The 14,948-nt window shown below is 48.8% G+C and overlaps 1 protein-coding gene across 1 annotated transcript in view; it reads left to right on the forward strand.

The window, feature by feature from the left end:
- Positions 1-4,562: 4,562 nt before the first annotated feature.
- LOC138792262 (NACHT, LRR and PYD domains-containing protein 3-like) overlaps positions 4,563-14,948 on the forward strand; it is a 43,533-nt gene continuing 33,147 nt past the window's right edge. Inside the window, exons 1-3 of the mRNA XM_069969475.1 lie at positions 4,563-4,605; positions 6,618-6,781; positions 10,865-11,036. Of these exons, the coding sequence (XP_069825576.1) occupies positions 4,581-4,605; positions 6,618-6,781; positions 10,865-11,036 (361 nt within the window). The 5' untranslated portion in view covers positions 4,563-4,580. The remainder of the gene's footprint in view (positions 4,606-6,617; positions 6,782-10,864; positions 11,037-14,948) is intronic.

A 14,948-nucleotide genomic window follows, 5' to 3' on the forward strand; every position in this document is an offset into this window, starting at 1 on the left:
CCCTGCACAGTGTACTGCTATGGAGGAGCCCCTGATAGTACACATCACTGTGCCTCCTCCTCCTCTCCTCCTCCTGCACAGTGTACTGCTATGGAGGAGCCCCTGATGGTACATATCACTGTGCCTCCTCCTCCTCTCCCCCTGCACAGTGTACTGCTATGGAGGAGCCCCTGATGGTACACATCACTGTGCCTCCTCCTCCTCTCCTCCTGCACAGTGTACTGCTATGGAGGAGCCCCTGATGGTACACATCACTGTGCCTCCTCCTCCTCTCCTCCTGCACAGTGTACTGCTATGGAGGAGCCCCTGATGGTACACAGCACTGTGCCTCCTCCTCTCCTCCTGCACAGTGTACTGCTATGGAGGAGCCCCTGATGGTACACAGCACTGTGCCTCCTCCTCCTCCTCTCCCCCTGCACAGTGTACTGCTATGGAGGAGCCCCTGATGGTACACATCACTGTGCCTCCTCCTCCTCTCCCCCTGCACAGTGTACTGCTATGGAGGAGCCCCTGATGGTACACAGCACTGTGCCTCCTCCTCCTCTCCTCCTGCACAGTGTACTGCTATGGAGGAGCCCCTGATGGTACACATCACTGTGCCGCCTCCTCCTCCTCCTCCTCTCCTGCACAGTGTACTGCTATGGAGGAGCCCCTGATGGTACACAGCACTGTGCCTCCTCCTCCTCTCCTCCTGCACAGTGTACTGCTATGGAGGAGCCCCTGATAGTACACATCACTGTGCCTCCTCCTCCTCTCCTCCTGCACAGTGTACTGCTATGGAGGAGCCCCTGATGGTACACAGCACTGTGCCTCCTCCTCCTCTCCTCCTGCACAGTGTACTGCTATGGAGGAGCCCCTGATAGTACACATCACTGTGCCTCCTCCTCCTCTCCTCCTGCACAGTGTACTGCTATGGGGGAGCCCCTGATGGTACACATCACTGTGCCTCCTCCTCTCCTCCCGCACAGTGTACTGCTATGGAGGAGCCCCTGATGGTACACATCACTGTGCCTCCTCCTCCTCTCCTCCTGCACAGTGTACTGCTATGGAGGAGCCCCTGATGGTACACATCACTGTGCCTCCTCCTCCTCTCCCCCTGCACAGTGTACTGCTATGGAGGAGCCCCTGATGGTACACATCACTGTGCCTCCTCCTCTCCCCCTGCACGGTGTACTGCTATGAAGGAGCCCCTGATGGTACACATCACTGTGCCTCCTCCTCCTCCTCTCCCCCTGCACAGTGTACTGCTATGGAGGAGCCCCTGATAGTACACATCACTGTGCCTCCTCCTCCTCTCCTCCTCCTGCACAGTGTACTGCTATGGAGGAGCCCCTGATGGTACACATCACTGTGCCTCCTCCTCCTCTCCTCCTGCACAGTGTACTGCTATGGAGGAGCCCCTGATGGTACACAGCACTGTGCCTCCTCCTCTCCTCCTGCACAGTGTACTGCTATGGAGGAGCCCCTGATGGTACACAGCACTGTGCCTCCTCCTCCTCCTCTCCCCCTGCACAGTGTACTGCTATGGAGGAGCCCCTGATGGTACACAGCACTGTGCCTCCTCCTCCTCTCCTCCTGCACAGTGTACTGCTATGGAGGAGCCCCTGATGGTACACAGCACTGTGCCTCCTCCCCTCCTCCTGCACAGTGTACTGTTATGGAGGAGCCCCTGATAGTACACATCACTGTGCCTCCTCCTCCTCTCCTCCTCCTGCACAGTGTACTGCTATGGAGGAGCCCCTGATAGTACACATCACTGTGCCTCCTCCTCCTCTCCTCTCCTCCTGCACGGTGTACTGCTATGGAGGAGCCCCTGATAGTACACATCACTGTGCCTCCTCCTCCTCCTCTCCTCCTGCACAGTGTACTGCTATGGAGGAGCTCCTGATGGTACACATCACTGTGCCTCCTCCTCCTCTCCCCCTGCACAGTGTACTGCTATAGAGGAGCCCCTGATGGTACACATCACTGTGCCTCCTCCTCCTCTCCCCCTGCACAGTGTACTGCTATGGAGGAGCCCCTGATAGTACACAGCACTGTGCCTCCTCCTCCTCTCCCCTGCACAGTGTACTGCTATGGAGGAGCCCCTGATAGTACACATCACTGTGCCTCCTCCTCCTCTCCTCCTGCACAGTGTACTGCTATGGAGGAGCCCCTGATGGTACACATCACTGTGCCTCCTCCTCCTCTCCTCCTGCACAGTGTACTGCTATGGAGGAGCCCCTGATAGTACACATCACTGTCCCTCCTCCTCCTCCTGCACAGTGTACTGCTATGGAGGAGCCCCTGATGGTACACATCACTCTCCCTCCTCCTCTCCTCCTGCACAGTGTACTGCTATGGAGGAGCCCCTGATAGTACACATCACTGTGCCTCCTCCTCCTCCTCTCCTCCTGCACAGTGTACTGCTATGGAGGAGCCCCTGATGGTACACATCACTGTCCCTCCTCCTCTCCTCCCCCTGCACAGTGTACTGCTATGGAGGAGCCCCTGATGGTACACATCACTGTGCCTCCTCCTCCTCCTCTCCTCCTGCACAGTGTACTGCTATGGAGGAGCCCCTGATGGTACACATCACTGTCCCTCCTCCTCTCCTCCCCCTGCACAGTGTACTGCTATGGAGGAGCCCCTGATGGTACACATCACTGTGCCTCCGCCTCCTCTCCCCCTGCACAGTGTACTGCTATGGAGGAGCCCCTGATGGTACACATCACTGTGCCTCCTCCTCCTCTCCTCCTGCACATTGTACTGCTATGGAGGAGCCCCTGATAGTACACATCACTGTGCCTCCTCCTCCTCTCCCCCCGCACAGTGTACTGCTATGGAGGAGCCCCTGATAGTACACATCACTGTGCCTCCTCCTCCTCTCCCCTGCACAGTGTACTGCTATGGAGGAGCCCCTGATGGTACACATCACTGTGCCTCCTCCTCCTCTCCTCCTGCACAGTGTACTGCTATGGAGGAGCCCCTGATGGTACACATCACTGTGCCTCCTCCTCCTCTCCTCCTGCACAGTGTACTGCTATGGAGGAGCCCCTGATGGTACACAGCACTGTGCCTCCGCCTCCTTCTCTCCCCCTGCACAGTGTACTGCTATGGAGGAGCCCCTGATAGTACACATCACTGTGCCTCCTCCTCCTCTCCTCCTGCACAGTGTACTGCTATGGAGGAGCCCCTGATAGTACACATCACTGTGCCTCCTCCTCCTCTCCTCCTGCACAGTGTACTGCTATGGAGGAGCCCCTGATGGTACACATCACTGTGCCTCCTCCTCTCCCCTGCACAGTGTACTGCTATGGAGGAGCCCCTGATGGTACACATCACTGTGCCTCCTCCTCCTCTCCCCCTGCACAGTGTACTGCTATGGAGGAGCCCCTGATAGTACACATCACTGTGCCCCCTCCTCCTGCACAGTGTACTGCTATGGAGGAGCCCCTGATAGTACACATCACTGTGCCTCCTCCTCCTCCTCCTCCTCTCCCCCTGCACAGTGTACTGCTATGGAGGAGCCCCTGATGGTACACAGCACTGTGCCTCCTCCTCCTCTCCTCCTGCACAGTGTACTGCTATGGAGGAGCCCCTGATGGTACACATCACTGTGCCTCCTCCTCCTCTCCTCCTGCACAGTGTACTGCTATGGAGGAGCCCCTGATAGTACACATCACTGTGCCTCCTCCTCCTCCTCCTCTCCCCCTGCACAGTGTACTGCTATGGAGGAGCCCCTGATAGTACACATCACTGTGCCTCCTCCTCCTCTCCTCCTGCACAGTGTACTGCTATGGAGGAGCCCCTGATGGTACACAGCACTGTGCCTCCTCCTCCTCTCCCCCTGCACAGTGTACTGCTATGGAGGAGCCCCTGATGGTACACATCACTGTGCCTCCTCCTCTCCCCCTGCACAGTGTACTGCTATGGAGGAGCCCCTGATGGTACACATCACTGTGCCTCCTCCTCTCCCCTGCACAGTGTACTGCTATGGAGGAGCCCCTGATAGTACACATCACTGTGCCTCCTCCTCCTCTCCTCCTGCACAGTGTACTGCTATGGAGGAGCCCCTGATGGTACACAGCACTGTGCCTCCTCCTCCTCTCCTCCTGCACAGTGTACTGCTATGGAGGAGCCCCTGATGGTACACAGCACTGTGCCTCCTCCTCCTCTCCTCCTGCACAGTGTACTGCTATGGAGGAGCCCCTGATAGTACACATCACTGTGCCTCCTCCTCCTCTCCTCCTGCACAGTGTACTGCTATGGAGGAGCCCCTGATGGTACACATCACTGTGCCTCCTCCTCCTCTCCTCCTGCACAGTGTACTGCTATGGAGGAGCCCCTGATGGTACACATCACTGTGCCTCCTCCTCTCCTCCTGCACAGTGTACTGCTATGGAGGAGCCCCTGATGGTACACAGCACTGTGCCTCCTCCTCCTCCTCTCCCCCTGCACAGTGTACTGCTATGGAGGAGCCCCTGATAGTACACATCACTGTGCCTCCTCCTCCTCTCCTCCTGCACAGTGTGCTTTATTTTGCTTCCATATGTAATGATAGTTTTTTCATCTTGCAGGAGATTTTCCCGTCATCAGGAATGAGTGTTATAACCCCCAGTGATGGTAAGCTTCCCCCCTCCTCCTCCTCCTCCTCTTCTTTCTTCCTTACAACAATCTTATTACTGTATATAGATAAATGACCCAATATCATCTGTACAATCCTCCACTATTCTATCCTATGGCCATGGGATAACAGGCTGAGATGGAAATGCCCCTTTAACCCAATAATGTTATGTGAACACTGAGGAATAGGTGAGGAATAGAAGTAGAAGGTTTTCTGCTTGAAATTCTTTGCCTATTCAGCTCCTGCAGAATTTGAGCAGAATTGAACCGAATTCAGGCCCCATTGACTTCTATTTGATTTCTCTAGCGAAATCCTCTCAAAGAATTGACACGTCAATTCTTTTGTCGCGCTTAAACCACGGAATTTTTTCTGACAAGTTCCCACAGATTCCGCCACTTGCTCGGCGTGCTACCGCATGCATCTCTGCCCGTCCTATAGATGGGCAGATTCCGCCGTCCGACCAAAGAATTGACATGAATTCTTTGGGCGGACAGCAGAATCTGCCTGAGAATAGAATGGAGTCTATTGGAGTGTGTGAGGGCGAGCGGCGCAATACGCGGGAACTTCTTCACAATAATTCCGTAATGTGAACACACCCTGTAGGTTGACAGCAGATCCGCCACAGAATTTTCGCCATGTGCACGAATGAGCAGAAAGCCTATTATACACAACAGAAAATAGAAATGTTCATATTTATCGGGCGGATTTTCTAGCAGATTCCTCTTCACTTTTACTCAGTGTGAACGCAGCATTGGGTATGTTCACACCGAGTAAAAGCGGAGACGCGGAGACGTGCAAGGCATCCAATGACACACTGAGGCAGGTGGGATTCCACGGCGGGGAGCTCCGTTGCTGAATTCCACCTGTATTATTCAGTGTGAACATACCCTAAGGGGGTAAGATACGCATCTCTGGTGTCTACTACAAGTACAGAGTCAGTCTAATACATCAATATAATGTATATACATCAAATTGAAATAATTTTAAATTCAGTTTAAGGAAATTACCAGAAGGAGCCATTCCGTCTAAAGTAAAGATGACATTTCTTTGTCTTCACCCTCACAATGACCTTTGCTCAAAATGTACCATTAGTTACATAGTTAATTAGGTTGAAAGAAGACCATTTAGTTCAACCTACAGAATCCTTACTGTGTTGATCCAGAGGAAGGCAAAAACCCATATGAGGCAGATGACAATTGCCCCATCACAGGGATAAAATATTCCTTCCCGACTCCAATGACAATGAGAATAATCCCTGGATCAGCGTCCTATCACATGATATCTAATGCCTAGAACTTGTAATATTATATTTTTTAAGAAAATCATCCAGGCCTCCCTTGAACTTATGAATCGGCCATGACAACCTCATGTGGCAGAGAGTTCCATAGTCTCACTGCTCATACAGTAAAGAACCTGCACAGTAAAGAACCCTGGCCAGGGAGACAAAAGACAGGTGCAGCCCAGAAGCTTGCGCCTGCCCCGCTGTCCCTGCCTAATTGCCTCAACAGCCCTAACGGGAGCGGACAACTGGTCGACAGTCCCTAATCCTTTCTAAGTGTGAACACAGACAAAGACAAACACAACACAATGCAACATGCGCAGTACAAAACGTGATCCAAGAGAATAAAAAAGCCAAAAACAACAGAAGTCAGAATACCAAGTACACAATGCAGGAAGGAACGTTAGGTCAGGACACACTAAGAAACTAAGCTCTATCACAGGGAAGGGATACAGGCATGGGGGAATACTTATGGGGCTTGGATTCCCATCCCCAGGATACATACTGCAGATTTACTGGTGGTGCTGGCCGCCAATTATTCAAGCAAGACCCAGATCAGCTGTGCTGCTCATCCGGGGGCAGGCTTCCCCGACTGCAGCAGAATGTATGAACGCCGCAAGGCCGCTAGCAACCCGGCCGACAGCGCGCCCTCAGCAACCGGCCGGGCCGGTCACCAGGTCCTGACACCTTCTTTCCTCCAGATATCATCCTTGTGTCTCCCTTATTTCCTAGATGACGACACCCGGGAGTTTCACCAGAAGATTTGTCAGTATGAAGATCATGTCCTGAGGATGACGTATATATATTTCCAGGATGATCTGCAGCTCATTGTGGAGAACCTGGACCCTCACTCACTTGTCAGAGAGCTCCATGCCCGAAATATCCCTGATGTACAGGTGAGAGGTCATGACCTCTACAGGAACCCCCTGTGTTATCATGTGTTATATACAGGTACCCCCTGTGTTATCATGTGTTATATACAGGAGCCCCCCGTGTTATCAGGTGTTATATACAGGAGCCCCCCCCCCTGTGTTATCATGTGTTATATACAGGAGCCCCCTGTGTTATCATGTGTTATATACAGGAGCCCCCCGTGTTATCATGTGTTATATACAGGAGCCCCCCGTGTTATCATGTGTTATATACAGGAGCCCCCCGTGTTATCATGTGTTATATACAGGAGCCCCCCCCCCCCCGTGTTATCATGTGTTATATACAGGAGCCCCCGTGTTATCATGTGTTATATACAGGAGCCCCCCATGTTATCATGTGTTATATACAGGAGCCCCCCCCCCCCGTGTTATCATGTGTTATATACAGGAGCCCCCGTGTTATCATGTGTTATATACAGGAGCCCCCCGTGTTATCATGTGTTATATACAGGAGCCCCCCGTGTTATCATGTGTTATATACAGGAGCCCCCCGTGTTATCATGTGTTATATACAGGAGCCCCCCATGTTATCATGTGTTATATACAGGAGCCCCCCGTGTTATCATGTGTTATATACAGGAGCCCCCCGTGTTATCATGTGTTATATACAGGAGACCCCGGTGTTATCATGTGTTATATACAGGAGCCCCCCCCCCCGTGTTATCATGTGTTATATACAGGAGCCCCCCCCCCCCGTGTTATCATGTGTTATATACAGGAGCCCCCCGTGTTATCATGTGTTATATACAGGAGCCCCCCGTGTTATCAGGTGTTATATACAGGAGCCCCCCCCCCCTGTGTTATCATGTGTTATATACAGGAGCCCCCCGTGTTATCATGTGTTATATACAGGAGCCCCCCGTGTTATCATGTGTTATATACAGGAGCCCCCCATGTTATCATGTGTTATATACAGGAGCCCCCCCCCCCGTGTTATCATGTGTTATATACAGGAGCCCCCCGTGTTATCATGTGTTATATACAGGAGCCCCCCGTGTTATCATGTGTTATATACAGGAGACCCCCGTGTTATCATGTGTTATATACAGGAGCCCCCCGTGTTATCATGTGTTATATACAGGAGCCCCCCCCCCCCGTGTTATCATGTGTTATATACAGGAGCCCCCCGTGTTATCATGTGTTATATACAGGAGACCCCGGTGTTATCATGTGTTATATACAGGAGCCCCCCCCCCCGTGTTATCATGTGTTATATACAGGAGACCCCCGTGTTATCATGTGTTATATACAGGAGACCCCGGTGTTATCATGTGTTATATACAGGAGCCCCCCCCCCCGTGTTATCATGTGTTATATACAGGAGCCCCCCGTGTTATCATGTGTTATATACAGGAGACCCCCGTGTTATCATGTGTTATATACAGGAGCCCCCCGTGTTATCATGTGTTATATACAGGAGCCCCCCGTGTTATCATGTGTTATATACAGGAGACCCCCGTGTTATCATGTGTTATATACAGGAGCCCCCCCGTGTTATCATGTGTTATATACAGGAGCCCCCCCATGTTATCATGTGTTATATACAGGAGCCCCCCCCCGTGTTATCATGTGTTATATACAGGAGCCCCCCCGTGTTATCATGTGTTATATACAGGAGCCCCCCCCCCGTGTTATCATGTGTTATATACAGGAGCCCCCGTGTTATCATGTGTTATATACAGGAGCCCCCCGTGTTATCATGTGTTATATACAGGAGCCCCCGTGTTATCATGTATTATATACAGGAGCCCCCCCGTGTTATCATGTGTTATATACAGGAGCCCCCCCATGTTATCATGTATTATATACAGGAGCCCCTCGTGTTATCATGTATTATATACAGGAGCCCCCCCCCCCCATGTTATCATGTGTTGTATACAGGAGCCCCCCCCCCCATGTTATCATGTGTTGTGTACAGGAACCAGTGAAGGGTGCCCCGGCTGTTGGGCTGCCCCAGTAGGTCCTGACAAAGTGCAGCAGGGTAAATTGGCTTAGTCGCTCATTCCCAATCCGCTGTCTTGACTGAAGCTCCTGGTGAAGTTGAAGGGCTTGAAAAAGTTCAGGGTAGCCCCTCAGCGTGGATAGGATTTAGTCCCTTGGAAGCCTCACCCGAGGTGTACTGGCCCAGCATGACTAGCATACAGGGAGACTGGAAATGCTACCAGGACTGGCATACACTACACTCCTCCTCATACTAGCTGAACTAGTTCTCCACTCATCTGAACACATGATTCCACCTCTACTTATAGACTTTAGGGAGGTTTCTGATTGGTGGAGAGAGCACGGAGAGACAGGAAAAGTAACAATGTGGGTGACTTTGTAGGGATTGGACAGCAAGCCAACTCTCAGCTAATGGCAGAGCGTAAAGACTTGTGCTTAGACACATACACCATTAAGCCTTTTGCATAATCTCCTTCAGCTGTGCTTTACAATAGAAGAAAATACAGGGTGACATCTAGTGTGCAAAATGCAGTACTACCAATACCATCCACAGAATACCCAATTATATATACAGTGGTACCTTGTTTTAAGAGTAACTTGGTTTAAGAGCGTTTTGGTTTAAGAGCTCACAGTTTTTTAAAATTATGACTTGGTGTAAGAGCATTGCTTTGGTGTAAGAGCTCCCTGTACTGGGTGGGAGGGGGAGTGGGGGAGGGGCAGGGTCTGCATAGCGGGGTCTACAGCCCTGTACTCTGACCCAGGAAGTCTCCCTCACCTTCAAAATCATAGCAGATCCACTTCAGGCTGGGGCTTACATCAGGGGACAGGACTGTGGAGGTAATCTCTTCATAGCTGTAACCCCTCTCTCCCCGGACAGAGAGTGCTGCCATACTGTGCCCACATCTGTCCTGCTCATTCCTTCATGCTCCCTGCAGTCTCTGTCAGCCCTTGTGTTTCCCATCCTCTCCATTACTGTACAGTAACTTACAATATCACATATTCTGCTGTTTCTGAATGTTTGTTTTATTAGTTTTACATGTTATTTATAATAATAAATATTTATTTTTGGGGTGTGGAACCAATTGTCTGCATTTCTATGATTTCTTATGGGCAAATTTGCTTTGGTTTAAGAGTCGATTTGGATTACAAGCGTGGTCCCGGAACGAATTATGCTCGTAATCCAAGGCACCACTGTATGTCAATGCCAAACTTCATATACACAGAACAGCAGTGGCACATGGGTTGTGGGACACTGCAAAGGCAGCAACTTATGTGTAATGCCCCAATAGTCTACAGTCCAGTCTAGGGGAAGTATTGATCCCCCCCCCCACAACCACTCATACATTATGTGGAAGACGTCACATACAAAGCAGGCTTTGTGGAGTGCTGAAAGGTGCAATGCGTTTTGCGGATGCTCCAGAGCCATCTTTCCTATAGGGTACAGTAGGCAGCTGCCAGGGGGCCCATAACTTAAAGAGGGCCCCTCTGCGCTTCAAACTGACTGTAAAACTCTGACAAAGGAGTGATAACCAATTGACTTCTTTGTCTGTCAATGTCAATCTCTCTTGTATAAATGGGGCCATGCACTGCAGGGAGCTGTCTTGCCGCAGTTACTGGAGGCTGCACTGTGCCTCACAAATCCATGCGATGAGAGGCTGACAGACCAGGGGCAGTCCAGCGGTCGGGGCGGGGAGGGGGTTTGGTCAGCGAGTAAGTCTTCTCTTTTAAAATGTGACTGGTGCCTTGGCTAGGGTAAAAAAAAATCTTTTAATCTGCCGCAGCCAAGGCAATGAGGTGTGGCCTACAGCGTCCAAGCCCTAGGATTGCAACGCCTCACTTTTCTTCCTCCCCACCCTCCTCATCATTAGGAACGCCTCTGGGCAGGATTTCTCCCTGGGAGCATTCCTGATGACGAGGCACAGCTAAATTAATTGATAGAAAGTTTCCTCTGTTTTGGGGTTTTATTTTTTGAAGTCTTCATATTAATAAGTAATGAACCCGCACATTATAGGGGGGGTTGACAGGAGGTAACTGGGGGGGGTTAACCATTTGCTGTGATTTATCTTTGCATAATGTTTTTTATGTTGGATCCTTCGTGTTTTTTAGAAATATGAAAGTCTAGAAAATGATAGAAGAACATTGGCCCGGACGTTACTACAGGATATTTTCGACAGAGGAAGAGAAGCTGTGATAGCATTGTGGGTCAGTCTATACGTCTTACAGAAGAAACATGGCTCCCCTGGCCTACTCGCTGTACTGGAGGAACTCCGACATACAGGTAACATGGTGTATGAGACGTCATCATGGAATAGGGAAGTAGTAATCTACATTAAACACAGTAATAAAGATCCTCCTCTGGATCTGGAGCTAATTTCCATAGTCCCCCTACCTGATCTGGGATCTGACCATTCCCCACATACCTTCTGGAATTTTGCTGGGTGTCCCCTGTTGGTATACTGTCAGGAATCGAGCCGCGCGCTCGGCTCCTGCCTCTGCCGAGGTGCGCGGCTCAGCTGAGAGGGATGCTCATGGCGTCCGTGGTTACGGGCAGGGCCGGTTGCTGAGGGCGCGCCGACGGCGTCCTTAGCAGCCGGTCTGCTGTTTGTGCGCTGCGGCGCTTTTTACCTTTAGTCCATTTCTGGTTTTATGTTCTTTGTTTATGTCTTCTGTGATCCGCTCCATGTTTTTCAGTTCTCCCGGCATTTTCTTACTGTGACTCATTCACTGATTGTTTCTGTTGTGACACCTGACACCTAGCCAATTAGCTGTCAGCACCCAGCTTCCTGTTCACTATAAATCCCAGCCCCTTCCCTCACTCCAATGCCTGTGATAGAGCATTCTGCCTTCATCTCGCTATTCCCTGACCATATTTGTTTAGTGATTCTGACCTTTGGATTTGTGACCTTGACTTCGCTTTAGGATTATGATTTTGTACCTTCTGCTGCCTGATTGTTGCTGATTCTGACCGTTGACCATTCCATTTTTATGTGAGTCTTGTCTTGTTTCGTGTTTTCACTTGTAACAGCATAGGGAACGCCGCCCAGTTGTCCGCAGCTGTCGCGGCAAGCAGGTAGGGCCAGCTGGGGCGGGTGCCAGTTGCAGGGCTGCACTCGTCTGTGTCCTCCCAAATCCCTACCTGACATATACACTATTTGTACAAATGGTACCATTGCATTTTCCAACTTCTTCCATTTTGAAAGAGTTGGGGTCTTGGGTCCATCCACCTAAGGGCTACGGTTTTCCTTGCTAAAAATAAAGATTCTTTCAAAAATATTCTCTCATGGTGAGTCCACTCCTCCTCTGATACCATACCAAAAAAAGCATGTAAGTGGCAGTGGCGAAATAGGTTTACCAAGTTCATCTTTTAGCATATTCACTACCTCAATCCAAAAAGAGTGTACATATGGACATTGCTACATAAGGTTTTCAGATCCTTTCTGAATAGACTATAACCCTGGATATTAACCACCCAGTCATAGCGCTCATCCAGCCATGTCTCGCTTATCCCCACTATATTGTATTGCTCTTCCGCAATTATGAGTTCTAATCCCTCAGCTTTGTTTGTGAGGCTTCTGACATTAATATACATATATTTAACCCCTTAAGGATCGGGCCAATTTCCATTTTTACACTTTCGTTTTTTTGTCCTTGTGCTTAAAAGGCCATAGCACTTTTTTCACCTAGAAAACCACATGAGCCCTTTTTTTTTTTGCGCCACTAATTGTACTTTGCAATGACAGACTGAATTTTTGCATAAAGTACGCTGCAAAATCTGAAAAAAATTAAATGTTTGGTGAAATAATTTTTTTTTTTTTAATTTGGGGAGGTTTCGTGTTTACGCAGTTTGCCCTGGGGTAAAATTGACTTGTTATATATGTTTTTCAAGTTCTTATGATTACAACAATATGTAACTTGCATAACTTTTATTTTATTTGATGGCTTTTATATATTTTTATATGTTCCTTAAAATCGCTCTATTCCTATGCTTATAGCGCTTTTATCCTTTTGTCTATGGGGCTGTGCGAGGTGTCATTTTTTCCGCCATGGTCTGTACTTTCTAATGGTCTTCATCAGATACATTAATGGCAATACTTTTAATTTAAAGTTTACTCACCAATATGAACAGGTATCTATTCCCTTTTTGGACTTGAGACTGTCCTTTAACAACGGTCACATTACTTCTTGCCTATACAGGAAACCCTCTTCGGGCAATGGTGTCTTACACGCTAGCAGTAGCCATCCAAACCATGTCACTAGAAATCTCCCGGTGGGAGAATTCATTAGAACTCGCAGGAACTGTTCCGAAGACGCTACTTATAAAGAGGCGGCGGAGGAACTTACTGCCAGACTGAAAACCAGAGGCTATAGCCTTCTACTTATAGAAAGGGCACGTAGGGTGGCAGAAGCGCATGATAGATCGTAGCACCTCATGGACAGGGAAATAATGATACTGTAAACAGAGTTTCACCTAATAGGTATACTAATAGTCATCTAACTTTCTCTACTGTTTAAAGCCCACAATTTAGGGATATCAGTAGGATCATTACCAAATATGTTCCTATGTTATTCCAGGACCCTAAATGTGAGAATATGTTGTCATTTGGGGTACGTTGTGTGGCAAGAAGGGGGAAAACCCTAGGTAACATGTTATCTCCTAGTAACATCAATAGTATTAATGACCGCTGCTACAATAAAAATAAAAATAAGAATAATTGGCTCTCATGCACAGGTTTTTACAAATGTAGAGGACAAAGATGCACACTATGCAAATTTGCAAATATCAGTTACATCCTATAGTTCAGGTCGCAATTTTAAAATTAAATCCTTTATTAACTGTAGGAGTACATACATCATTTATGGGGCGGAATGCACATTATGCAAAATGCAGTATGTGGGTTCTACCAAAAGAATGTTAAAAACTCGCATTAGTGAGCACCTGGCGGATGCCCGTTCACATAGTGCGATTCAAGGGAGAGCGGTCTTGGGTCTCTCCCGACACTTTACGGACTGCCATGGAGGAGACATCAGTAGCCTTTCAGTGTGTGCCCTGGAAAGGGTTAATAGACCTATAAAAATGTATCAATGTTAAACAGAATTTGCCATGATTAAGAGGTTGTACCTCGCAACGCGTCGGCGCTGCTATGTTTTTACCTGTTTATTATTTTAAGATGCATCCCGAATAAAGCTTGGGAGTTTTATGGAGCTGTGAACCGCTACTTTTGTTTGGACTTTCTATCGGTACCTTGATTGCGCATATGCGACTTTTTGATCGCTTATTATTACAATATTCTTGGATTTGATGCTACCAAAAATTAGCTATTTTGCACTTTGGAATTGTTTTGCTTTTACGCCGTTTACCGTAAGAGATCAGGAATTAAATAAATTAATAGTTTGGGCAATTACACACGTGGCGATACAAAATATGTGTAATTATTTATCATTATTAATAAAATGGGCAAAGAGGGGTGATTCAAACTTTTATTATAGGAGGGGATTTTTTTATTAATAGAAAAACATTTTTATTTTTTTACACACATACTAGAAGTCCCCCTGGGGTTAGGGTTATTTCCCCAGGGGTTAGGGTTATTTCCCCTGGGGTTAGGGTTATTCCCCTTGGGGGACTTCTAGTATAACGACACTGATCTCTCATTGAGATCCATGCAGTATAGATATACTACATAGATCGAACATAGATACATAGATCAGTGTTCTATTGCTCTCGGCTGCTGCAGCCGAAAACAATAGAATGCCGAGCCGGGATCAGTGCCATTGCGGCGCAGACCCCGGCCCGGTACAGATGCAGGGATCGCTCCTCCGCGATCACGTTGCGGGGAAACCATTCGCTCACTCCAAAACTTGCTTATCAGTTAGCAGAATATAGAACTACAGTAAGCTGCAGTATCTGCTGCTAGTGTCTCCTCTGCAGCTCTTCGGTTCCCATTCTGGGTAAGATCCCAGGGCTTTTACATGAAGGAATCTGGATATGATGCACATCACCTCCAGATTCCTCTCCCTGCACTTATCTCACTGATCGGTGCCTGGCAGCAGATGGAACAGGACTTTAGCTATCAGAAGCTGCACAGTTCACACAGTGAATCCAGGCTGCCCAGTTTGCCGAAGACGGGCACCTTTTACCAAGATATATTCTTGCTAAAAATGACCATATATTACATTTCTTATGCTGTTCTGC

The sequence above is a fragment of the Dendropsophus ebraccatus genome, chromosome 5, assembly GCF_027789765.1.
Source record: "Dendropsophus ebraccatus isolate aDenEbr1 chromosome 5, aDenEbr1.pat, whole genome shotgun sequence".
In the NCBI taxonomy this organism is placed as follows: Eukaryota; Metazoa; Chordata; class Amphibia; order Anura; family Hylidae; genus Dendropsophus; species Dendropsophus ebraccatus.